Source organism: Microtus ochrogaster, chromosome 5 (assembly GCF_000317375.1).
Source record: "Microtus ochrogaster isolate Prairie Vole_2 chromosome 5, MicOch1.0, whole genome shotgun sequence".
NCBI lineage: Eukaryota > Metazoa > Chordata > Mammalia > Rodentia > Cricetidae > Microtus > Microtus ochrogaster.
Window position 1 is genome coordinate 45,099,191 of NC_022012.1, and position 27,375 is coordinate 45,126,565.

A 27,375-nucleotide genomic window follows, 5' to 3' on the forward strand; every position below is an offset into this window, starting at 1 on the left:
TGTGTGGCTGTGTATGTTGTGTCTGATGGTGTGTGGCTGTGCATGTTGTGTCTGTGATGGTGTGTGGCTATGTATATTGTTCTGTGATGCTGTGTATCTTGTTTATCAATACGGTTGCCTTTTCTTCTAGAAATGTTACCACTTTGTGTTTCAACGATATCGCCTGGAACATTACACTGTGACGTCCAGCTGGCTTGCATTAGGAACAGTCTTCCTGTTTGGGCTCTTGTCATTCTCTCGCTCTGTGGCTCTGTTCAGAGGTAGACATACTGGGAGTGTTTTAACCCGTACTTACAAAGAACTTCACCTTAGTGTTTACTTGTAGCATGTAGTTGGCTTATGCTGGGTGGGGTGTGGCTCTGGACTGAAAGGAGATTGCTAGATCTTCATGTCACTACACATTTCCTCCAATAGCATTGATTTCCGACCCTCGTTTTCAATTTAAAAATTTTTTATGTGTATAGGTGTTTTGTCTGAATGCATAGGTACTACATGGGTATCTAGTGCCTGTGGAGACCTGAAGAGGGCATTGAATTCCCCAGAACTGAAATTACAGACAATTGTGAGCTGCTGTGTGGGTGCTGGAAAATGAAGGACCTCTGAAAGAGCAGCTAGTGCTTTTAACTGCTGAACCATCTCTCAGCCTTTTTCATTTTTAATGTTTGCTGCTAATGTAATGAAACCTAAATATGTTATACAAATTGAAACTAAGTTCTCCTGGTTAAATATTTCCTAATAATTATTTTTGGGGTCATAATAGTATAATATACCCAAGGAATAGAAAGTCTAGAGGGTAAAACAGTATACAAAGAACAAGAAAGCAGGTTACATTTGGCAAATAAAGCCTCCCCTGTGGTGGGTGTCCCACCAAGAGAGACATCTGTGCTGGTAGAGCTGCTGTGGGTTTTCACACTCTTAGAAATTTCATGTGGATTATAGTGGGATATTATAACTAAAAGCTAGAACCTCATCTTATGCTTTCATGAACTCTTTTCCCTTTTAGGATATCATGGGCCCCTTGATCTGTATCCAGAATTTTACCGAATTGCCACAGACCCAACCATCCACACTGTCCCAGAAGGCAGGCCTGTGAATGTTTGTGTGGGAAAAGAATGGTACCGATTTCCCAGTAGCTTCCTTCTGCCTGATAAGTAAGTTGTCCTTTAATTCATAATATTTCTGTATGTGTGGAGGGTATATGTGGGGTTGTGTATGTGCATGTGTGTGTTCAGAAATGTCAGAGGTGGACAGAGTGTCCTCTTCTCTCACTCTCTGCCTGTTCTTTGAGGCAGAGTCTCTTGCTGTACCTGGAGCTTGCGGCCCCCCCCCCCAACTAAGCTGGATTGCAGTCAGCAAGCCCCAATGGGGTCCTGCTGTCTCTGCGGCCTCAGTGCTGACATTACAGGCATGCACGGGATAGCTGGTGTGTTAATGTGGGTGCTGGCATCTGAACTCTGACCCTCAGACTTGCACAAATTGAACTCTTAACCACTTAACTATCTCTCCAGTTCCTAATTCTCACATTTTATATATTTATTTTAAAGATTTACTTTTTTTTTTTTTACATGAGTGTTTTGCTTGCATATATTTATGTACCTAGCTGGTGCCCAGCTAGGCCAGAACAAAGCATCAGATCTTCTGAAACTCAAGTTGAAGAGAGTAGGTAGCGTCCATGTTGGTGCTGGGAACTGAACTCAGGTTCACTTCAGGAACAGCAAATGCTCTTAACTTCTGAGCCATCTCTTTACCCCCATTTCCCAGAAATTTACATCAGAAAGTAGCAGTTCTATGGCAAGATTGTGTTAGAGTTTGTTTGTTTTGGAAGGCTTAATTTTTTTCTTTGGAAGTGTATGTATATGTGTGTATATTTGGGACACATGAACCCATGTGTCAATGTGTGAGGAGGTCAGAGGTCAGCTTTGGGTCTGCCCTGGTTTTTGTGACAGGCTCTCTCATGACCCAGGACTTTCCAGTTAGGCTAGGCTGGCTGACTGGGTAACTAGCAAGTCCCTGGGATCGTCCTGTGTCTGCCTCCCCACCACACCTGCCTTTTTCACTTGACCTCAGATTCTCACCAACTGGACAGTCTTCTGACCCTCTTTGGAGTTTTTACAGGAATTACTGACTCATTTGTCTTCTTAGAGTGCTACAGAATCTGCATTGTGTGCCTGCCTCTCTTTTCATGAACGGGTGTTCTAGGTCATGTGCTTTTCCCTTCTCCTAGTCACAGGTGTGTCCTTAGGCTTGGCTGGTAACTTATATGTGTGTGTGAATGTCTGTGTGCTCATACTCTTGCATGTCCTGTGTAGAGGCCAGAGTTGATACCGTGTATCATCTTCTACTGCCCTTTGCATTATTTGTTTACTTATTTTTGCTTTTGAGCCAAAGTCTCACTGTGTAGCCCTGACTGGCCTGGAACTTGCTACATAGACCAGGCTGGCCTCTAACTCACAAAGATCCACCTGCTTCTGCCTCCGAGTCCTGGGATTAAAGATGTGTGCCACCATGCCTACCTCCACTTTATTTCTTGAGACAGGGTCTCTCTCCTTTTTATACCGAGAGCTCAGGGTTTCAACTTAGCAAGCCCTCCAGAATCTTCCTGTGTGTCTCCTCAGTGCTGTGCTGGGATTGCAGCTTTTATTTGGCTGTTGGCGTTCCAAACACAGGTCCTCCTGCTTGCATAGCAAGCACATTATCCAGACCCCTTTTTGAAGGGCACGTATTTATCATCCTGCAGTTGACACTAAAACACTAACAGTGGTGTAGAGACCCAGGCAAGAAGAATGGATTTAGAAAGGAGTTTTTTTCCCTTCAACAATAAATTTCCACACTGATTTATAGGAGTAGGGAGAACTATGATCGAGGTGTTCTGACTCCCTATATACTCTGGTAGATGTGGTAGCGTACAACCCTGGACTTTTCTGTGTTTTCTTATTTGGTCTGTTTTCAGAGAGAAAGAAGTCTGGCTAAGATGAGTAATTAATGTTGCTGACTTCGCCAGCTCCTCACCTGGTAATGCAGCTGGCTTTTTTTTTTTTTTGTTTGTTTGTTTGTTACATAATGAAGATTTTCGGTCATAAACTTGTCTTTTAAATGTTGGCCTAGGCCTTTGCTTTTAGTATGAGGATTATTCAGACCAAAATAGTATTCTCCTAGTGTTAGTGCATTTGCCATCTTTTTCTGTACACCTGGTGAGTTGGCTTTAATTCTTTTTTTTTTTTTTTTTTTTTTTTTTTTTTTTTTTTTTTTTTTTTTTTGTGGTTTTTCGAGACAGGGTTTCTCTGTGGTTTTGGAGCCTGTCCTGGAACTAGCTCTTGTAGACCAGGCTGGTCTCGAACTCACAGAGATCCGCCTGCCTCTGCCTCCCGAGTGCTGGGATTAAAGGCATGTGCCACCACTGCCCGGCTTTAATTCTTTAATTCATGTGGGAGGTAGTAACATGTTGACACTCCTTGTTCTGTGGTTGACTGTCAAGTTGCAAGTTTCAAAGCCGAGACTTGAGTAAAAGGATGGGGAAACCTAGTTGTAAATTTCTTGATGATTTCAGACCAACTTGTGACCTCTGCCTCAGCTCCCTGGTGAAGTTTTAGCAGAAATCGTGTTTTGTTCCTTGTGATCTGGGGTGAAGGGTTGTTTGTTTCAAGTCTATTTAGCAATATGATCTCTTTGTGTTTTTCTCATTTTTCTCATCTGTGTTTCTGACAGCTGGCAACTTCAGTTCATTCCATCAGAGTTCAGAGGTCAGCTACCAAAGCCTTTTGCAGAGGGACCACTGGCCACTCGGATTGTTCCTGCTCACATGAATGACCAGAACCGAGAGGAGCCTTCCAGATATGTAAGGGCTGCCAATCTTCCCTTCTTGCTGCCAGAGAAAAAGCCACTTTAGCTCTCTAGGCGGGTTACACTGGAGCACTGACCAAATGGGTGTCTCAGAATATGATTTCTTGAGAGTGAAAGATGAAATAACACATGTGCGGAAGGAGTGAATGGGATAATTTCTTCCAAATCTTGTTTCATTTTCTATGTAAAGCATATAATTCAGTTTACAAAGTTTTGAAGGGGCTGGAGATTTTCTGAGAGAACCTTGAGCTGTCCTTCTGAGGCCCCTGAAACTCACATCATTCCTTGGTCTCCTGAAATACTTGGTGGGGAGCTTCTAAGTGACCAGGTTACCTTTGACCTGGCTTTTGCTGTGCTCTGCTTGTGCTAGCACAGCACTCAGAAAGGCTATTTCAGAGTAAGTTCATGGAGCAATCCCTGTCAGTGCCATGATCTTCTACCTACTTGCCTTCAGGTCATGTGAATTTTTTATTCAGCTCTTTTGAGAGACAATGGTTTTGATGTTTGATACTGGTGGAATTCTGGTTTAAAAAGTTGAGAGCTGACCTTTGGGATGGCCCAGTGGTAAAGGCATTTGTTGTTTCTGACTTCTACAACGTGGTGCCTGTGGGAGTTTGTGAACCCCTTGATAAGCACATAAAAACTGCGCGTGTGTGTGTGTGTGTGTGTGTGTATGTGTGTGTATTGTTTAAATGTCATGTGATGAATAAATATAAATGATAGAATTAAATTCATAGATAGTAAAAGGCCCTTTGGTTAAATGGTTGGAAAGCACCATTTTTTGGCAATGTATTATTAAAAAGATAATAGCTTAAATAGCTTTAATTTAGGTTCTCTTGTGCTATATACTCAAGATATAGTGTAATGAGACAGAAGCTGACTTTCAGCCAGATAGTGAGGATCTCTCTTGTGTGAGCATCCTGATGTATGCAGTAGTGGGAATCAAACCCGGGGTGTGCTGTGTGTTAGGCCTGTACTCTGCCACTGAGCTACATCCCCAGCAGCCTGTCATTTGTCATTTTAGCATAGTGTCTGGCACTGAGGCATATCTCACAAATGCTCTTCATCTGATAAAGGATCCCTTACAGAAATTATAATCTGCCCAGACCTTTCACCGTCCTGACTGTCACTAATCTCAACCTAGCTTTGATTTCAGTTTGTCCATGGTTGTTGTCTTTTCCTTATCAGTGTCTTTGTGTTGGTGACCATGCCTGAAGTACTAGTCTCCACCTCACGCTATCCGAATTCGCTTCAGATGGGAGTGACCGTGTTCACCGTGTGTAGCAGGCTCTCTGTTAGTGCATGAGAGATGTGTCTGCAGTCACCGAGTTATTGGCCTTCTTCCTGTTGCCTACATATTTCTGATTTATTTCTTATGTTTGTCCTGTTCCTTCTGGATTCTCCACAGTGCATAGGATGGATAGGCTTGTCAACTTAGTCACAGCCTGCTGGTGTTATCTAGTGATTACAGCTAGTATCACCCTGCCAGTCTCTCTCTCTTTATTTTTTAATTTTTGGGACATGGTTTCTTTATTATGCAGCCCTGGCTGTCTTGTGTCTCTTTATGTAGACCAGGCTGGCCCCAAACTCAGTGATCCACTTGCCTTTGCCTCCCAGTTGTTGGGATTAATGACAGACATCACTGTGTCTGGCCTTCTGCCAGTTTCTTATCCAGCAGACCCCAGTGGATTTCTGAAACTCTGGATGTGTTATGATTTTTCTGTACATACAGCTGTGATAAAGTTTAATTTACAAATTAGGCACATTAAGAGTTCAACAATAGCCAGGCATGGTGGCGCATGCCTTTAATACCAGCACTGGGGAGGCAGAGGCAGGGTGGGTCTCTGAGTTCGAGGCCAGCCTGGACTACAGAATGAATTCCAGTTCTCTACACACCCCTAATTCAACACTAATATAGTAGAAAAAATTTAATAGTATAATATAGTAAAAAAATTATGTGAATATGTTTTCTCAAAATATTTACTGCACTTTAAGTTTTCATAACCTCAGCATAGGTCATTTCTGTTGGTTTCATCTTATTGATTTAGGTTTGATATCCTTTCAGTATACTGGCTTTTGATTTGGTCTGTTACTTTCTGGAAACATTGAGTAGTATCATGAGACGATTTTATTTATGATTCTCTGGCATCTTAATGTAAGTGCTTATGGCTGTAAAATTCCTTCTTAGAATTGCCTTTACTGTATCTTTCATTTTTCTGATAGTGGTGTTTTCATTTTAATTGTTTTTAGGAATTTTAAAATTCCCTTCCAGGGGTTCTTTGCATGCTCCTGGGGGTGTATTCAGTAGTCTTATCCAGATGTGAATGCTGGGAACTACAGCAGTGAGTGGCCTGGTAAGACGTGCCCAGTGGTGCAGTAGTGGCACAGATGTTAAGGTGGTAACCTTCCAATTGGATTTAAAGCCCATTTCATAAGACAGAGCTCATACCTAGGACTGGTCTTGGGCAAAGAGCCTGTGGCTAGCTAGGTCATGGGACCTAGGAAGAACCCACCACTTTTATTCTGCTATGTGGACATGGCAGTAGTAAACTGGCTCCTAATGACTTACCGTATACCCGTATTAGTGCATCACTCAACCCTTATCAAAGGAGCAGTAGACGGCCATTTCTATAGAGACCCACAGACTGGTCAAGATGAGGGGAATAAGAGATTACAGGGTGTTCAGCCCTCAGTGGGACATCTCTATCATATTCTTCCTCCCAAGACTCTTGATATTTTAACTAGAATATGACATAGAATAGTCCAAAAAGACCAGAACAGAGGCAAGATTAAAAAAAAAATACTTTTCATGTATTTGGATGTTCATATCTCTCCCTAAATTTCTGTTATAATTCTGTTGAATAGTTTTTTTGTGCCTTTAGTTTGTATCCATCCTCTATACCAAAGATTTCAAGTTTTTTCTTTTTAATATTTCTTTTTATTTATGTTATATGTGTATGACTGTATGAGTGTGTGTATCACTTTTGTATAGGTGCCGTCAAAGGCCAGAAGAGGGTGGAGTTACAGGTGGTTATGAGCTGTCTGATATGGGTGCTGTGAAGGAGCAATCCTCTAGAAGAGCAGTCCATGCTTTTAGACCCAGCGGTCCCCAGCCTCAGACTTTGCTTCTTAACCACACTCTAGAAGTCCTGGAAGCTGTCATAGTTTTGAACGTTTCTCTTTATTGGTTTCTGAATCACTAATTCCTCCCCATGGTTGCAGTCTCTGACCCCTGGAATCCTTTCTTTTTCCTGATTAGTCCACAGAACTGCTTTGGGTTTTTCCTTTTCTATAATGAGGTCTTCTCCCCCAGTGTCTGTTTCTTTGCTGATTTTCTCATCTTGCTCTTCAATTTATTTCATTAACTTATTTATTTATGTCTTCTTTGAGATAATTGGCTATTTAAAAATTATTTTTTAATTTTTTTTGTCCAGTACTTCAGTAATTTTTATCTCTTTGGAGAGAGGAATTTTTGGAGGAGTCATGTTACTTCATGTTTTCTTATTTTGTATTTCTGTGTTACGGTTTGTTTATGGGGTAAACACTTCATCCTATTTTTTTTTTTCGTGGGTGCCCTTAGTGTGGTCAGTTCACTTCTGTGTTGGGAAGAGAAAGCAGACTGCAATAAAAAAAAGCAAACCCCAACAGAGACAAATGAGATGTTTAATTAAAAAAAAAAAAAGACATTTGGGAATAACAACTATGCCCCCAACAGGAACTGTAAAGAGAGGAGCTAATGTCATAAAGGGTAAGGTAGGAAGTTGAACAATTTGAATGGTAGATATTAATAAAACAACAGAAAAGGGGGAGAGACACAGCAAAGTAGGAAAGAGCGAAAGTGTGTGGGGTGAAGTTAGGAGATATACAGTAAGAAAAGGAAACTGTCCAGCGGGGCATGAAGAACAAGTCCAGGAGAGGAAGAAGGTTCCTGCTGTGCCAGAGCCTCTTAAGAAAAAGTGAAGGAATTTCAGAGTCAAAGGTGAAATACAGGAAAGCACCTGTCAGAGATGCTTAGCTTCAAAAGAGCTGACTCAGCACCTTCACAGAGGGTGGTGGGGAAGGCAGATGTGCAGGACTGAGAGCTGACTCAGCACCTTCACGGAAGGGGGAAGGGATAAGCAGATGTGTTCAGGAATCCCTCAGTTTGATCTTGCTGGTCCAGCCTGAGGACTGTCTGGTTGGATGCTCCCTGTGCCGGAGGCGCTAGGCCAGTGCATATGTAGGGGTGGGAAATAGCTGGGCAGAGGTTACATTTCCACCTAATGTCTCTGGGACCTTCAGAAAGAAGATGATCTAACCAGAACAGTTTGCCCTGGGGCTGGGAGGGGGTGAGACTCAAGTTCTGGGTGACTGCGGTGCTTCCAGTCTGTGTCCCAGGCTCCACTTGTACACACAGTTGATTTCTTCTGCCCTTCCCAAGTATAGATGCATTGTCCGAATTAGTGTCCCCCCTGTAACTGATTTCCTGGATCCATACTCACAAGATGGCTGTTCACTCAGCTGGGGGAGAACAGAGATCACTGGGACCTGCAGATGTAGAAAAGCAAGGGCCTCTGTTCCTTCGGTCATTAATGGTAAGATTTCCCAGCAACACCAGTGAGTAAGGTAGGAAGCCTAGGCCTCTCCAGACCTGCTACTTGTTTTGCAGATCTCTGCTTTTTTTTTTTGGTTGGTTGGTTTTGGATTTTTGAGACAAGTTTTCTCTGTGTAGCCTTGGCTGTTCCGGAACTCGCTCTGTAGATCAGGCTGGGCTTGAACTCACAGGGATCCACCTGCCTCTGCCTCCCAAGTGCTAGGATTAATGGTGTGCACTGCCACCACCTGGCCAGATCTGTTTTAACTACATTTTTTTTTTTTTTTTTTTTTTTTTTTTTTTTTTTTTTTTTTTTTTTCGAGACAGGGTTTCTCTGTGGTTTTGGAGCCTGTCCTGGAACTAGCTCTGTAGACCAGGCTGGTCTTGAACTCACAGAGATCCTCCTGCCTCTGCCTCCCTAGTGCTGGGATTAAAGGCGTGCCCCACTTTAACTATATTTTTGCATCACACCAGATCCTGCATCTTAGGCGCTCACCGTGGAGGTCCGTCTTCTCTCTTGCTGAAGCTCTGCTGAGGGGAAATGTCCCTCTTCCTATAGTTCTGCAGAGCATCCAGTGCAAGGTTCCTTCCTGTCTGTCACAAATCTGAGTTCCAGTGTTTTGGGATTTTCCCAGTCTCTTTCTGTTGCCTCCTGCTGTATAACCCACACCACTCCTGCAGCTGTGTTCCTTGTCTTTTCAATCTCATGGGGGCTCGGGTGTATGTGCTAGGCGTGTCTCATCTGCCGTAGCCCCTCTCCCAAATCATACCTTTTTGTTGATAAAATGTCTGAAATTGAGGAACATTATAAAAATCTCAAATTGTGTTTGTTTTGTCTTTTGAGACAAGGTTTCATGGAACCCAGACTGGCCTCAAACTTGCTCTGCTGCAAAGGCAGCCTTGTATTCCTGATCCTCCTCCTCCACCCATTGACAAACATGTGCCTTTAGCGATGGGATTATTTCCTTTCGAGACTTGAGAGAGCTATCATCATTTGTATCCGAAACCTTTTGAAGAGGTGGTAAAACCTCTAGGATAAGTAGGAGGGTAGGGTGTTTGGCTGTCCCGTTTCATGACGTAGTGGAAACATTAAGTTTAAGTTTGATGTATTGAGCCAAGTACAGTAAGATCTGGTAAACTGGGGGGGTCAGGGGGTGGTGACCGTAGTGACTATTGTTTCCTGTTGCACAGCCTCCTAGATGTTTGAGACCTGCCAGGTCTCAAGGCACTAGGGGGATAGTGATGACCAAGAAAAACCAGTCCTTGACTTTACAGAACTTGGAGGACTGAGTTGTAGGAAAGCCTGGCCTCACTGCAGTTGCTTACAGAGGCACATGAGGAGACATTAATCAGATATTCTGTGTTTAGAAAGACATTGTTTACAGAGGTTAATTATTAAATTAATATCTCATGTTAGCCATTATTGTATTAGACAGCCTACGTACCAAATTTTAGCTATGGGAAAAAATGTCCTGGCTTTTTTTTGTTTTGTTTTGTGTTTTTCTAGCTTTAATCCTTGTCTTGAATGTTTATTATAGGACATTTGGTTTCCAGAGATTGTTACATTATTCTTTTATGCTCCTACATATCAGATTTTTTTCTTGAGTGACAGTAGAGAAATAAGATCTTTGGTATTTATGGAGATACTTTCTCTGTGATCCTCTCTGCACTGGCCCTCAACAGAGACCTCTGTTTTCCCAGTATGTGTGTCACAGTCCTTTCCAGCTGATACATGCCTGAGTGCAAACTCACATCCTTCCTATTTTAGCATAGTGATAGTTTGTTGTGTTTTAATAAATAAAGCTTGCCTGAATATCAGAGAGCAAAACTAGCCACACTAGTCAGCCTTACAGGCCAGGTAGTGGTGGCACATGCCTTTAATCCCAGCAGCCATAGAGGCCGAGCGGTGGTGGTGCACACTTTTAATCCCGACACTAGAGAGGAATATAAGAAGGGAGAAAACAGGAGCTCAGGGTCTTAGTCTCAGTTTGCGGTGTGGTGGAGAACAATTTAGTCTGAGGTTTGGTGGATTGCCCATTTGATCTGAGCGGTTGGTAGAAGAGAGAACTCTATAGTGGTTTGGTTGCTTTGCTTTTCTGATCTTCACCTTGAACCCCAGTATCTGTTTTTATTATTTGTACTACATTTTAGGACTTGGGAGGTTTGGCTCAAGCTAATGGATGGACATTAGAGGATGTCACTGAGAATAGGAGGTTGGGCTACTCTTTCCTTGTCCTCACACAATATTCTAGTGGAGATAGATACACTTGGTATAACTGTTGCCATTTCAGAAGTTACCTCTGCTCAGTCTTTATGTTCTCACGGCCTTTCTGTAGGCTTGGGATTTGTTTTCTAGTGGGTACATCCCTTCCTCTCAAATGGTCTCTTCTTATGTCTTTTTCATCTCTTCCTTCTACCCTCTTTCGCTTTTTAAGGGGTGTGGGATGGGATTCTCTTAAAACAGGACCTCAGGCTATAGCCCAGTGTGGCATCAAACTCTTGATCCTCCTGCCTCAGCCCCGAACTGAAATACAGGCATATGTTATCATATCTGGGTCCTCTGCAAGAGCAAGTACTGTTAACTACTGAGCCATCTTGCCAGCTCTCAGATGTTTGATGTTGATACCATTTAGTGGATGCTTCTGGTCCAGTCAAGGATAGTCAGTGGCTGCACCCCTTCCATTTTACATGCTGAGTTTATTGACTTGGCAGTAGACATCAGACCAAGTTGAAAGTGGGATGATTGGTGCTGGGACGTTGTTGCTTCAGGTTCTCCTGTTCTCATTTTGCAGTGGTGGTCAAATATTCCTTTATTATTTGAGCTATTAGTGTAGTTACTCCTAGTTGGTAAGTTCTGTTTAGACATGTCATTGATCTTCATTGCAACTCTTAAAGGTTAGTGACAATATGTTCATTTTATAGGCAACGAAATTATATAAAAACCTTAAATGACCTCAGTTCACACATAATTGGTGGTAGAGCCTAGACCTGAATAAAACTAAGCCTGCTCTGTTAAAGTTCCTTTTCTAATAACTTTATCTGTCCTTGAATGAAGAACCTTGCTTCTGGAGGCCTTTGTCATGGCTTTTAGTTTGCAGCAACTGTTTGCCAAAGGATAAGGCAGAGGTTAAAGTCTTAGAGAATGCATTGCTATCTCAATATGGCTCTGCCCTGGTGACTCTCTGAGGCCTTTACTTAGAATTTCTCTAGGGACAATTTGGCGAGTAGAGCCTAGGCTGACTGCTAAATTAGTTACTACCTCCAGTTACAGTAGACTGTACCCAGCCAAACATCCATAATTAGACCTGTGCTGTGCCTCACTAGGAAAGGTCAGGCTGAGGTGAGGGATTGTAACTGTGTGAACTGGACCCCTGTGGGAAGGAGTACAAGCATAAGACCATCAGGCCCTCTGCCTCTTGCTGGTTCTCCTTAGAAGCATGGCGTTGGAAAGCCTTTAAAAAATTGCATCATGTTCTTACAGTCGCCCAGGAGCTGCAGAGTGGGTGTGCAGACAGAAAAAAGGCCACTTCCTGAAGTGTTTATGTAGAGGACCATTTTTAGAGAGTTATGCGGAATGGAATTGGGTCTGACGTCAATTCTCAGTGTGCTTTCTCTTCCCTGGAGGAATAGCCCATATGGAAAGACAGATGTGAGACTAAAGTCTTCTTTACGTAGAAATAAAACTGAGAGGGAGTGAGAACAGTGCTGGGAGGTGAAGTTGGAAGAGAACAGCTTGCTGCAAGCTATTGAAAACCAGGTTGCTCTTATGTGCACTGGGAAAAATCTTCCCTTAGGTATAACCTAAATATATAAAATGTCAGTATACAGCTAATTGTTTTAAGAGAAAATACTTGTGGAGCCACTTCAAAAGACAAAAAGTAGAATATCTCAGACCCTTCTGGGTCCTGGTGCTTCCCGTGATCAGGTCTACACCATCTGAGTAGTCTGCTGGCTTTACAGTAATAGTTTCTTTGATTTTTGTCTTTATTTTAAATTTTCTTCCCATTTCTTTATATGTGTACATGAGTTGCTTGTGTATATGTGTGTGGACACGTGTGTGTGGAGGTCAGAGGACAACTTGTAAGAGTCAGTTCTCCTACCATTTGGCTCCCGGGATTAGACTCAGATCCTCAGCCCAACTTCAAACATTCTTCAACTTGTTTTATGGTTCAGGTATTTCGGTTAGATATATTTTAGGTTGAGTTATATGAAATTATCATTTTTATTTCAGACACTGAATATTAATGATTTCACATATTGATCTTATACCTGGGTGTATTATTATTATACCTGGGGATATTAAGATGGTTTCCTATGATTCTAAGATCATAGGAAATACAGATGTTCAGTTTTGGTAGATGTACCAAATGGTTTTCTGAAAAATTTTGTACAACTTAATGTATAATTGTTGCTTTATATTATGGCCAACATTTTTTATGTTAATTTTTTTTCTAGACAAGGTTTCTCTGTGTAGCTCTCTCTGGTTGTCCTGTAACTCGCTCTGTAGTCCGGTTTGTCTTTGAACACAGAGATCCACCTGCCTCTGCCTCCTGAGTACGGGGATTAAAGGCGTGCACCACCTCTGCCTGGCTTCTATGGCAATTTATTTCATGGTGATTTAACTTTACATTTTCTGCTTATTAGTGAGATTGAGCACTTTTCATTTGTTTCATATAGAGATTTTTGAAATACCTATTAAAGGAGCTTGCCCATTTCTTGTTGGGTGGTTTATTTCACTGATTGACAGGAGCTCATCTTATATACTGTGAACCTCGACTGCTTGATGTGTGTCATCTGTCTTCTAGTCGGCACTTAGGATTTGATTTTCAGATAGAGCATATTGATATTCCTTAGGCTGTGAGCAATTGGACGACTGCTGCCAATCTTCTGTGCTTCCCTTGCTCCTCACTCCTGCCGCTGTAGTTCCTCAGCTGTGCTGAGCCTGCTGTAGAGGCAGTCCTAGGCCTCTGTCTGTTCTCTTCACTTCTTGCAGGAGATGCTCCTGATCTTGCGGTATTGTTAGAAGGTGCAGTTCCACCTCTGATTCCATCAGGCGTGTCCTTTAGACCTCTAGAATAAGATAGATGAAGGGGGCAGTAGTGAACATAAGGTTGCTTTTCTTTTTTTTATTTTTTGAGACAGGGTTTCTCTGTAGCTTTGGAGCCTTTATCCTGGAACTAGCTCTTGTAGACCAGGCTGGCCTCGAACTCACAGAGATCCACCTGCTTCTGCCTCCCAAGTGCTGGGATTAAAGGCATGTGCCACCACCACCCGGCTAGAGTTAGGCTGTACACCCAAGTTGGCTATTTAAGTGTCTGTGGTGCTGGAGGGACTTAAAAACATAGACTGACTGTAGACCACTCCAGCTGCCTCAGGGTAGCCCATGCTATTAGCCTAGGTAGCATGGGTGTTTGTTCCTCTACAGCCCTGTGGGAATTCTTAGGGTTATAATTGGGTCTCTACTCTGCAACAATCTTCATAATTTCTGATGAAGAGCTCACCTTTTCCATTTCAGATTGACATCAGCAAATGCCATTACTTAGTGGACTTGGATACCATGAGAGAGACACCTTGGGAGCCAAACTATTCATCCAACAAAGAAGAGTGGATCAGCCTGGCCCATAGACCATTCCTGGACGCATCTAGGTATGTGACTTCAATTGTGGCAGATGTCCTAATCAGTGGTAAAAATGAATGCTGGAGTTGAGCGAATCCAGTCCTTGGCTGTCTTGAGTAATTCTTATTTCCTTTTTATTTGGTACAGTTTTGTCCATGTGTACTGAGAAATTTAAGAGTACTCTCTTCTTGAGGCCTCGGAATGCAAAGTACATTCTATTATTATCGTAATGAAAGGTCCTGAGTAGTACAGGTAGGTCTATGTGGAAACTCAAATAAGGTTTTGATTAGTTTTGGTAACTGACTTTAACTGACTTAACCGAGCGTTCTGACATTGCTAACAAGATTAACTGTACTTTGAGGAGCTTGATGTCCATAACTATCAGAATCAAAGCTCCGCAAGTACTGGTAGGACTTCTGTTTTGGTTGTTTGAAACAGGGTCTCACTCTGTAGCTCAGGACTGGCCTGGAACTCATTTAGATAGACAAGGCTAGTCTTGAGCTTGGTGGTGAGCCTCTTGCCTCAGCCTCCATAGGCTAGACTGCAAGTATGCCTCGCCACACCTGGCAGATCTAGTGAAGGTTTTAAAAGAAAGACCCAGGACTTGGCTGGCTCTTCAGAAAGGCCTGGGAATTAGGTGCAAAAAGAATGATGGGAAGCGTGAATTGGAGTGTGAGGGTGTTTGTAAACTTACTGTTTGAGGGTGAAAGAGGGAGACAGCCAATAAACATAAGAAAGGAAATAGTCAAGAGACAGAGGCAGGCGAATCTCTTTGAGTTTGAGGCCAACTTGATCTACAGAGCAAGTTCCAGGACAACCAGGGCTGTTACACAGAGAAACCCTGTCTTGAAAACCAAACCAAAACAAAACAAAACAGAAAACAAACAAAACCAAGAAAAAAAAGGAGGAACTAGATTTATATATAAAGGTTCTTTAGAGGAAGAGATCCTATTGAATATGTTTGTAACTATGAAAGGGGATTGTTAGGAGCACACTGGAGGCCAGAAGTGGCTGGTCAGTCCAAGAAGATAGAAGCCTCAGAACAAATTGGCTCGAATCATGCTACTCTAACCAGTTACCTGAGGCTGAGTGGCTAAACCAGCAGATACTTTATTCTGCATAGTCTTGGAGGCTGGAAGTTTAAGGCCAGTGTGCCAGCAGTCAGATTCTGGTGCAGGACCTCCTTCTACCTAACGTGAGAAAGAGGATGAACTCCATTCTGGAGAGCTCTCCACCATCGCACTGGGGGTCAAATTGGAGCACAGGAAAAACACTTTTTGTGATGGGTCTTATTATGTAGCCTTGGCTGGCTTTAAACTTGCAATCTTTCTGCCTCCACTTCCCAACTGAGGAATTACAGGTGTGAGTCATGTAGTCTAGAATAGCAGTTGTAAGTAGAGCTGTTATAGATTAAGTTTCTCTTATTTGAAATACTTGGGACTAAAAGTGTTTTAGCCGTCAGATTGTGGAATGTGTACAAATATATATAATAAGATATCTTAGGGACAGGATCCAGGTCTACTCACAAAATTCATTTATGTTTCATATATTCTTTATACATATGCCTTGTTGGTAAATTTTTTTAAAAAATATTTGATTTTCAATCAGATGTGGGGGTGAGGGTGGTGTCCACAGAGGCCAGAGGCCTTGGAGCCTCTGAAGCTAGACTTACAGGCAGCTAGCGGTGAGCTACCTGATGTGGGTGCTGGGAATCAAACCTGGGTTCTCTGGAAGAACAGCATTGCTCTTAACTGCCAAGCTGTCTCTCCAGCCCTGTGGTAATTTTACATGATTTGTTTAAGAAACAAGTTAATGGTGTGGCTCTTGGAAAATTTCAAACGATCAGATCAAGGCTACTCAGTTTTCATAAATACCCACTGGCATGTGAGTTTTCTTCCTCTTTGGGTCAGTATTGAACAGTGTAACTGGTGAACTGTACAGTGTGAGCATGTTTAGCTTTGTAGGAAGCTGCCGTTCTGCATTCCTACCCGCAGAGAGTGAGGATTTGCCTGCTTGTGGTAGGGACCGTAGTATGTATCTTGATGTGGCTTTAGTTTATTTTTCTCTAGTGATATTTGGTGTGGAACATCTTCTTATATGGCTATTTGTCATCTGTAAGTCTGTTTGGATGAGGTGTTTTTAAAGTCTTTGGGGCCTGCTTGCCTTCCTGTCCTTCCTTCCTTCCTTCCTTCCTTCCTTCCTTCCTTCCTTCCTTCCTTCCTTCCTTCCTTGCCTCCTCCTTCCTTTTTTCCAGCTCAGGAATTTGAACCCAGGGCCTATGGTTGCTAGACAAGTGCTCTGCCATCGAGCCAACCCTCTAGCTCCCTTGACTTTTTTGTTTGCTAGGTTTTTTTTTTCTAGGCAGGTTTCTCTGTGTAGCCCTGGCTGTTCTAGAACTCACTTTGTAGACCAGGTTGGCCTTAAACTGACAGAGATCTGCCTGCCTCTGCCTCCTGAGTGCTGGGATTAAAGATGTGTTTCACCATTACCTGGCTCTTTTGACTCATTTTTAATTAAATGTGTCCTGTTCTTCTTGTTTTCTTGATAATGTTTTTTTACAAAAAGCAAATATTTCAATTTTAATAAAGTTCATCTTAACAATTATTTTCTCTCCTACCGTGTGAGTCCTGGGGATTGAACTTGGGTTTTCAGACTTGGTGTCAAGCACCTGTACCTGCTGAGCCATCTTGCCAGTTCAATGACCGTTTTCTTCTTCAATTATGTATAGATTGTAGCCAACTAGTAAGGCAATTAACCATTTTTTTAAAAAAAAGAACTTTATTGGAGTATAATTTACATGCCAAATTATATAACCACAATTGTATGTTACCTTGCCAGCCCCAACTCATATTTTTTTTATATTTATAGGTTTGAATTTTTGGCCGTTTGTTATAAGTGGGATCATATAATATGTGTAGTTTGTGTTTGGTTTCCATGACGGTCTGTATGAGAAAAGTCACCCATAGGTTCAAATTTGAACGTTTGGTCCCCAGTTGGTGGCACTGTTTGTGGAGGTTTGGGACCTTCTGAGGTCGAGCCTCGCTGGAGGAAGCATGCTGAGGTCGTGCTGTTGGATGTTTTACTCTTTTGCTCTTTTAGCTTTTTAGGGGGGCACCACCTAGCTCCCAAATAAATCACACGTAAAGACTTATTCTTAGTTATGAGTGCCTAGCCTTCGCTTGGCTTGCTTCTTGCAGCTTTTCTCAACTTAAATTACCCCGACTGCCTTTTGCCTCTGGGCTTTTATCTCTCTCTTACTTCTGTCTGTCTTACTTTCACTCTTACTCGGTGGCTGGCTGGGTGGCCGGCCCCTGTCGTCCTCCCCTTTTTCTCTTGGTCCCCTTTCCTTGGTTCTTCTATTTATACTCTCTGCTTGCCCTGTCTGTCCTTTCTCCTGCCTTGCTATTGGTCATTCAGCTCTTTATTAGACCATCAGGTTTTTCAGCCAGGCAAAGAGTCACAGCTTCACAGAGTTAATGCAGCATAAACAAAAGGCACACACCTGAAAATAATACTCTGGAACCAACAGGGGTGGCCTTTGAGAGTTACAGTCTCGTCCCAGTTACACTTGGTGTCCTCTTCTTTCTGGGCTGATCTGCCAGCTCAGCAGTAATGCTGCTGCCTTTACAGCTCTACCCCTGACACCATGAGCCGAAAGGAGCTTCCTTCCGCCCGTCGTTTATGGGAGTTTGGAGTTTGTGGCAGAAACAGAAAGGGAACTGATACAGCTTCTTTTTGTTCAGCATGTTCTTGAGGTTCATTCAGACGATCAAAGGTACCAGCCCTTGTCCTTGGTTATTGCTGAACATGTTCCTTTCTGTTGTTCATTCCTTCTTCTTGCTGATAGACTCTTGGACTTTTTCCACTTTGGGGCAGTACGAATAATGACGCTATAAACACATGTGGGGTTGATCGTGGTTAAGAAGCCACAGCAGCGCATGGGAGACCGAAAGTCATACGTGAGGAATCTTCTAATTAGTAGTCATGACTTTAATTTGATAACAAGTGAGCTGGGAAGGGCATTGAGGGGGTGAGAGATGGTGAAGGGTGGCAGTTGTGAGTGGAGGAGCTTGCTGGAAGAGGGAAGCAGCAGTGGCGGCGTCAGAGTCCTCAGTGCGTGTGCTTCACAGTGCCTACTCCTGCCTGGTCGAGATTTGGGCTAGATCTTACCGTGCTGAGAAAGCGGTGACAGCGAGACTCAGGCTAGGGAAGAGCTTCATCTCTGAGGAACAGCAGACCTAAGCAACCTTCCTGTCCGCTGGATGCCTTCAGGGGGCTTCACTTTTGTTTTTATTTTTATTTTTTAGAGATGGGGGTCACACTATATAGCTCTAGCTATCATGGAACTCACTATGTAGACCAGGCTGGCCACCTGCCTCTGCTCTGGAGTGCTGGCATTAAAGGCATGGACCACTGCTCCCAGGGGGTTTTTATTCTTTATAACTTGTGTATGGGGTAGATTTTCCAGATAGTACATTGAGAAAGAAAGAAAACCCACTGACTTGTGAATGAAAGAGGTCAGGTTCTCACAGAGACGTGGGGTATAGTGAGAGCGTGGAGTCGGAGGACCTGGGACTTTAATCCTGGCTGCTTGCTGTCAGTGCCTCCACATCTGGAAAGCAAGGGTGTTTTCTACGTTTGTAGGGTAAGGTGAGAACGAGCAAAAGTGCTGTGAGCTTAGGAAGTGTTCCAGCAAGTCAGACCTTTGAGCAAGTTCTGCAGCTCCCGATCCTACTGTCGGTACGTTTCTCTGTAGATTTGTGCAGTTTACTTGATGCATTTTGCTGACATTCCTTGCTGACATAGTCTAAATAGGGCCTCAGCTCTCTGAAACGGAGAGAAGCAAGCAGGATAATTTGCCAATGAAAAAAAAACACACTCATGAGAGAATGTTAACTGGAGAGTCTTTGCAAGAGCCAAGCAGCTTAAAGATTATTGGGACATTTTTGTGATTGGGGCACCAGTGACCGTGAAGACACCCATTCTCCGTGGGTTGGTAAGTAAGGCAGGGCTTGGCTGCTGGACGCAGGAGATGCACTAAATGAAGCTGTTGGGAGCATGGCAGCCTGTATCCTTGTTCTCTTGTCCTAAATCATTTGTCTGCTTTGCTGAGGCCTCCAGACCTCGGGTCCAGTAGCCGAAGCCTCCAGTGACCAGCCTAGAACTGCAGCTGTGCACTGGTACTGGTTCTCCCTGACTTCCTGACTTTAAGCTTGTCACAGTGTTGGGGAAGGCTGCTAGTTTGTTTCCCAACCACCCTGACTTGAAATAATCACACAGAAATTATATTATTTAAACCACTGCTTAGCCAATCAGTTAAGCATATTGCTAGCTAGCTCTTATATCTTAAATTAACCCATTTCTATTATTTTATATTGCTATGAGGCTTGTGGCCTACTGGCAAGGTTCCAGCTGATGACTCCATGGCTTCTCACCAACTCCCCCTACTCTCTCTCTATATCTCTTTTAGCCTGGCTTTACTCTATTAAGCCATTGGCCGAAAGCAGCTTCTTTATTAACCAATGGCAATAAAACATACTCACAGCATACATCACCTCCCACATCAGCACAGTAGGGTCTGACTGCTTTTAGAAGGACTATCAGACTCGGAGGAGATGGATCCAATCTAGTTGGCAGTAACACTTAAAACTGTTTTGTTTTTACTTTACTTCTATAGTGTTTTTCCTACATGTTTGTCTCTAAATCACTCAAGAGCCTGGTGCCCTCCGAGGCCAGAAGAGGGTGTCAGTCCCCTGGAACTGGAGTTAAAGATGGTTGTGAGCTGCCATGTGGGTACTGGGGATTGGACCCAGGTCCTCTAGAAAAGCAACCTGTGCTGTTAACTGTTGAACTCTCTCTCTAGCCTCAGCCATAAAGAGTGGAGATTTAATATTGAATGGCCAGCTCATACTACATCGTGAAACAAGAGGGAATTTTCCTTTCTTCGAACCAGGGCACAGTTCCCGCATGTACAGAATATCTTGACAAGTGGGCGGATGTAATGCCTCCTCTAAGAGTCCCCTGAGAGGACTGATGGGAGAGAGCTGGAATAAATTAACAGCTCGTGTGGTAGTGAGGGTGGGGCTGTGGGAACCTGGTGGGAAAGCCTGTCCAGGTTGTTGGCATCATGAACAGTGGGTCAGTTGTGAGCTTTGGAAACTGTCTTAAGGCCCTGTTCCTGTCTGTGCAGCATTCTCCAGCAGCAGAGGCTCCTCGTTGGCCCTTCTGTCTCGGTGTGTTGTGTGCTCCCACACATGACTCCTCCCACTTTGGAGCACCATCTACCTGGGTTCTAGGCCTGCATGATTGGAGGGTTGAGACAGTTGGGAAGAACTTAGACAGGCTTTCAAACTCTTGCAGATGTAATTACAGCTGAGGAACCAAGGCAGCTTAAAACAGCAGCTAACAGGGTGGAGTCGAAGGACCTCAGTTGTAGCCAGGTAGGGAGTGCATGATAATATTTGCTGCTTTGTTCTTTCAGTGCCCAGTACAGGGCCCTGAACTTGGGCTAATCTAGAGAATTTCTGTAGACTGCATGACCTTTTATTATCTTCCAAGAAGTGAATCCAGCAGCTCTGAGGCCTGAAACTATCCCACCTGTATACATATATCCCTTTGTGTTGTGTGTAGGAGGGTGGTCTTGTTGATGGGTGCCAGCATAGATGGAACTATTCATTTCTGTAAACTAAGGTTGCTGGAGTTAGGGTTGTGAAGGTAGGGCAGTTGGAAGCTATGGCCTAGTAATAGTGTAACAATCACCCATTCTTAAAGCACTGCTGGCTCGCTTAGCTCTTTCTTCCTCAGGATGTCTTTTGCATCGGCCATCAGACAGTAACGGAGACTGGAGGCGTCCCAGAGGTTTTCTCATTCACACACCTGGCAGCTGAGACTAGCGTTTGCCCAGATCCCAGCTGAGGCTGCCACCCAGAATGCCTACCTTCCTGTGACTTTTCCATTTCCATTCCAAGAAGCCAGACAGTGTCACTTCTCCCTCTTCATGGTGGTAGTGGGAAGCCACAGCCCATGCCCAGCTGATGGAGATTAGGATTATTTTATTATGACAGAAGAATCAAAAAATCTATGGACATGTTAGAAAATCACAGCCTTTAAAATGCCATTCTCCTTCTAAAGTTTTCAATCCAAAGGTTTCTTACAAGAAAAAAAAAAGGCAGCCCCACGGGCCTTTGCCCCTTTTATACCCAGGTGGGAAGGAGACCGCACCCATGACAGAATCTGCTGGCCAACGGCTGTCATGCTTCAGATGGTGTCTGGTCCTTTGGAAGAATCAGTTCTTCCTCCTGAGCAATAAGTGATGGGCTCCTGCCTTCTCCCTCTGTGCTAGTCACGGTGATGACCTTGCCTCTCTCCTCGACGCCAAGGATGCTGGGAAACAGGAAGAGCAGAGTTGGTGTGCTCTTCCACTCCCTTATCAGCTTACTGCTCTCACAGTCTGATTCTCTGTCAGCTTTTGCCTGCTGCCTCTCCTTCCTCTCCATCGTCCTTATCCACCTGCCTCATCCTTTCCCAGACACTTTCAAGACCTTCATGGACATAGCAGCTACTCTAGGCCAGATTTGGCTTCAGAAGACATTACATGTTGCCTGATATCTTATTCCGTTCCTCGACCATTGAAATCTGCTGACCTTTAGGAAGAGTAAAAAGAACCTTTTTATCCCTTGTGAGTTCAGAGAGCTCTGCTTTCTGTTGTTGTGGAGTGAACTCTCTGGAAAAACCATTTCCACATCTCCTCACTGCTAGTGCTCAGTTTGAAGAGACACAGTGCTTCGGGACAGCCTTGCTTCAAGCTAGTAGACCGAGCGAGCGACCGGCATCATCAGTCTTTGTTCTCCCTCCTTTACGACTCTCAGCGCATTGTGGGGCCTTAACGATACTATTTGGTGGGGTTTACATTCTTTTAAGAAAGGCTTATTTGTAATTTTTATTTCACATGTGAATGCCTGCACATATATGTATGTGCACCATGAGTTAGGGTAGCTGTGAGCCACCTGATATGGATGCTCCCCAAGGGCAGCAAGTGCTCTTAACTGCTGCGCCATCTCTGGCTCTGGATTTATGCAGCAGTGGAAAGGAAAGGAGGTGAGATAAGGATCTTGTCAGAAGCTTGCACTTAATGAAATAAAAGTTGTTGAGACAAAGTATACTCATTGTTTATTTCAGACCTTTAAAGCTTGCCAGAGCCTTTTTCTTGACATGGCTTCCGTTGTTCTTCTGCCACATGGATGAAGTCCAGACAAGGGTAGAGACTCTAATAGCACCGTTGTGTGCTCTTCCTACCAGAGTGGTACTACCTCCATCTCTCTATGGCTCCCAGATGGGGAAGACTGGTGAAGACACTTCCCCCCAACCCTTGGGGCTGAAGGTCACAAGTGTCCAGTTGCCTAATAACAAGTCTTTCTCAACTCTGCTGTTCTGAATCCTGGCTAAAGGTGACTGGTGCAGAGGCTGTGATGTTATGCCAGATGTTGTACACATCAGCGGCATGATGCACTGTGTGCCTATGTCACGGTGCTGTGGTTCCCGTCTGTGCTTTGGCAGACTTTCTGATCATGCCGTATCATGGGTCTTTGTAGGTTACTGTAACTACATGGCCTGCACCTTAAGTCACAGAGATGGCCATGACTTGGCAAGTTCTGCGTGAACTGTCACTTGAAAAGGTTGTTTGAGCTCCTAGAATAACATTTTCTTCATTAACATGGACCCCTTCTGCAACACGTGCACCTACCATCCCATGGGCACCATAGCGCCCTCCTTTCTTCCACCCATACCATGTAAGTTCCTGCTTTGCTCTACTCTGCCTCATGACTTTAGGACTAAGATGTTTGGGGGGGGGAGGGAAGATGAACCTTAGATGCTAGGGAAGCAGATTAGGTCATCTGATTTGAGGGTGGCATACTCTTTGATTTGCAGAATCGTGTTTCCTGTGGTACAGTCTAAAAGCTGCAGGTGCAGCCTTGCAGCAAGTGCAGCATGTTAACCGTTATTCCCGTGTGCACTCTCAGGGCAGAGACGCTAGTCATCTCTGCAGTATCACTGACTGCAGAGCAGTGGCCCTCACCCATGTCCTGCGAGGCTACATTAATAAGCACTCTTGTTTTTGCCCAACACCAGCCTTTTGAACATTAGAATTGCTCAGAGGGTTGGTAGGTTGATTATGACTGAATCTTAAAGGAGCTCAGATTCTCTGTCTCTTATTATTCTCTCATCCATTCATCCTGATGTGGTTTCCCTTCCCTTCACTCCTCCCATCCCCCACCTCCATCCCCAGATACACTCCTCCATTTCCCTTCAGAAAAGAGCAGGCTTCCCAGGGATATCAACTGAACATAGCTTAACAAGTTACAGTAAGACTATGCCAAACCCTGTTTCAGGAGTAGGCAAAAACATCATAGATACCCCCAATATAAGGAGCCCCACAAGAGCACCAAGCTACATGACCATAACATATACACAACACATTATATATACATATATAACATATGCATAACCTAGTGCAGACCCATACAGGCTCTGTGACTGATGCTTCAATCTCTCAGAGTCTCTTTAGAACTGAAGGTACTTTGAAGGGCCAGTTCTGCACTGACAGATACAGAACCAAGCTCATGGAGACTCATGAACTCTAGACCGACAACTGTGGATCCTCCATGGGCCCAAACTAGGCCTTCCATATATGGGCGACAGTGGTAAAGCTTGGACTATCTGAAGGGCCTCTGGCAGTAGGACTAGGATCTATCCCTGGTACACGAGCTAGCTTGTTGGAGCCCATCCCTATGGTGGGATGCCATGCTTAGCTTTAATGCAGTGGGACAGCTGGTCCTGCCCCAACTTAATGTGCCAGACTTTGCTGGCTCCCCATGGGAACCCTTGCCCATTGGGAGGAATGGATGGGAAGTGAGATGGGGTAGGAGGGAGAACTGTGGTTGGACTGTAGGATCTCACTGAAATGTGCATGGAAGAGAAGGAGCAAGGGGCAGCTCTAGAAAGTGCCTAGTGGGGCTGAACCGGCAAGGCTAAACGTGATTTTAATGTTTGGATGCAGGTGGATGAATGACTGGATAGATGAGGGGCAGGTGGGTGGACAGATAGTTAAAAATAGGAGGGGAAACCAGAGTACCAGAAGGTTTTCTTTTAAAGCTGACAGATTGACCCAGGATTTCCATTTGCGCCTGCGCCTGGTGATGTCAGGGACTAGCTGACTGTCTTCCGTTGATGCCAGCAAATGTCTCCATAGCAGAATGCTCCCAAGCCCCAGTAAATGGGCTGGTTATTGAAACAGGATGTATTCTGAGCTGTCAGCTAATCGTGCTGCTCAGGCAGTTGCTGTGTCCAAGTCTGTTCCATGCCTGAATTGCTTAAGAGACTTTCCTCCTGGGGCCGAGTGTCTGGGTTTCTGTGATGGTGACATGTATCTTGTGTCTCCCCAGTTGCATGCCCGTGTTCTTTCAGGTCACACCGGTGGCGTTTCATTTCATTACAGGCCTTGTGATACTGGCTTTGATAGGTTTTTCTTTTGTCCTAGCTTGTGATGACGCATGTTCCCACAGAAGTGAGTGAGTACAGACTCAGTCTTCCAGTGCTTAGCTTCTTCTGTTATATAAATCTAATTTCCCTTTTTTCAGAAACAATAAAATATAACAAGTCTTTCTGATCTTCCTTAACTGTTAGAGCTGCTACAGCTACTAATGGTTAAGAAACAAATATAATCAGGGATTCCCTCCTTTCAACGTCAAAGCAAAAGAAAGGAGGAAGAGTTGTAGAACAGCAGTTATGTCAGATGGGAGGACTACAGCTAATTTGTTCTAAAAACCAGCATCAGACAACCATAGACTTCTTCCCGTCCCAGGTCAGAGGTGGGCATGCATCCTCTGCTGCTAGCTTCTGCCTCACCTCTGCCAGCGCTTGGCTGGTGGCTCTGTGTCAGAGATCACAGCAGAGTGCAGGAGAGGAGCCCTGTGTTCTCAGAGGATCCTCTCTGACTCTCCGGCTTTCTCCTTATGCTGGTCCCCCACTTTTACACAGTTTTGTGCTCAGCCTTCTCTAAAAAAGGGGCCTTGCTTGAATGCCATGTTTAGAATTCAGTGTTAGTTTTCCAGGGGCTCTGCACAGGGCAGAATTGGGGTGTCTCTTGGTTCACTTCACGTTTGTCCTTGACAGGATGATTATCCCAAACCACAGCTTCTTGAACCTTGGGAGTAGGAATTGCCTGTTACCCATCTCTGTATTCCTGCATTTATTTAAGCCGGCACCTGATAGTGCTTGGTGATGTGTGACCTCATTTTTATAATGTCCTTTGCCTACTTCCTTTATCTATTTGTCTGTCCTCCACCTACCTAGCCATCCTTCCAGTATGTATTCTGTTCATCATACAGTAGTACCAGGCATGTATCATAGGTAAGACATACTTGGTCCATGAATCTATATGTGAGGTAAAGGCACACTCAACAAGTTAACAAGTAAGTACATACAGATTGTGAAGAATATAATGAAAAGGACTGACTGAACACTGAGCCAGAGGAAGTAGAAGGGTCACCAGAGTTCTCCGATGACCACGCAGCCTCCAGCCAGGTGACTACGAGATGGAAAGATGTGTACTGAGTGCATCTTCCATTCCACCCAGTTCTCAGAGTTCGACTTCTTTTCTGAATGTATATATTATCACTTTGAATTGTGCATTGGTGCTTTAATAGTAAATGTGTTTCGTTATGGTTACGTCATCTTATTCAGATATGTTGTAAAATATTATCTTGAGATGTGTTACATTTGTTTAATGATGCAAATAGGTGTTGCATTCTTTTATGTTGTGTTTGTTTAACTCTGTGAAGCTGTGTGTTAATTGGCCTGTCTAAAACACCTGATTGGTCTAATAAAGAGCTGAACGGCCATTGCAAGGCAGGAGAAAGGATAGGCAGGTTGGCAGGCAGAGAGAATAAATAGGAGAAATCTGGGAGAAAAAGGAAGAGCAAGAGGGATCAAGGAGAGGATGCTGGGGGCCACCAGCAGCCAGCCAGTCACAGAGGAAGAGTGAAAGTAAGATATACAGAAATAAGAAAAGAAAGCCAGATGGTGGTGATACATGCCTTTAATCCCAGCACTTGGGGGGGCAGAGACAGTTGGATCTCTGTGAGTTTGAGGCCAGTCTGGTCTACAAGAGCTAGTTCCAGCACCAAAGCTACACAGAGAAACCCTGTCTTGAAAAACCACCACCACCACAAAAAAAAAAAAAAAAAAAAAAAAAAAAGGCAGGCATTTATAAATAAGAATAAGACCCCGTGGAAGTTGGGTTGTGGACTCCCCAAAAGAGAGCCAAAGAGTAAAAGAACAACAGATACGAATGAATTCAACTAGGCCATTAGCCCATTGAGAAAAGACTGTGTCTATGTGGCAAGCATGTAAATCTTCATACATATTGGTTGTTTTTATTTGTTTAGCTTTTTAAGAATTTGAGGTTTTCCAAGTGGAGCATGGTGGTGCACACCTTTAATCTCAGGCCAAGGCAGGTAGATCTGAGTTCCAGGCCAGCCAGGGCTGCACAGTGAGACACTCTTTAAAAATGAAAATGTATGAGTGAGTACATCCCATGTTCCTCTTTTTGGGTCTGGCTTACCTCACTCAGGATAGTGTTTTCTATTTCCGTCCATTTGCATGCAAAATTCAAGAAGTCCTTGTTTTTTACTGCTGAGTAGTACTCTAATATGTATATATTCCATACTTTCTTTATCCATTCTTCCATTGAAGTGTATCTAGGTTGTTTCCAGGTTCTGGCTATTACAAACAATGCTGCTATGAACATAGTTGAGCATATACTTTTGTTGTATGATAGGGCATCTCTTGGGTATATTCCCAAGAGTGGTATTGCTGGGTCCAGGGGTAGGTTGATCTCGAATTTCCTGAGAAACCGCCACACTATAGTCATCCTTCTGGATATTAACCTTCATCAGGCGATGAAAGGAGACACAGACAGAGACCCACATTGGAGCACCGGACTAAAATCCCAAGGTCCAAATCAGGAACAGAAGGAGAGAGAGCTCGAGCAAGGAACTCAGGACCGCAAGGGAAGCACCCACACACTGAGACAATGGGGATGTTCTATCATCGGGAACTCACCAAAGCCAGCTGGCCTGGGTCTGAAAAAGCATGGGATAAAACCGGACTCGCTTAACATAGCGGACAGTGAGAACTACTGAGAACTCAAGAACAATGGCAATGGGTTTTGATCCTACTGCACGTACTGGCTTTATGGGAGCCTAGGCAGTTTGGATGCTCACCTTACTAGACCTGGAAGGAGGTGGGTGGTCCTTGGATTTCCCACAAGGCAGGGAACCCTGAC

General features: G+C 43.9%; 1 protein-coding gene across 4 annotated transcripts in view; it reads left to right on the forward strand.

Moving 5' to 3' along the window:
- Positions 1 to 27,375, forward strand: part of Alg9 (ALG9, alpha-1,2-mannosyltransferase) — a 63,504-nt gene that overhangs the window by 29,989 nt on the left and 6,140 nt on the right. For 3 of the 4 annotated variants that reach the window (XM_013346320.2, XM_005347325.2, XM_026779359.1), the window contains exons 11-14: positions 131 to 260; positions 1,004 to 1,151; positions 3,706 to 3,835; positions 13,929 to 14,059. In XM_013346320.2, coding sequence (XP_013201774.1) covers positions 131 to 260; positions 1,004 to 1,151; positions 3,706 to 3,835; positions 13,929 to 14,059 — 539 coding nt within the window. Of the gene's footprint in view, positions 1 to 130; positions 261 to 1,003; positions 1,152 to 3,705; positions 3,836 to 13,928; positions 14,060 to 14,177; positions 14,283 to 27,375 lie in introns of all 4 variants that reach the window. The other variant, XR_003376954.1, reaches the window with a different exon arrangement.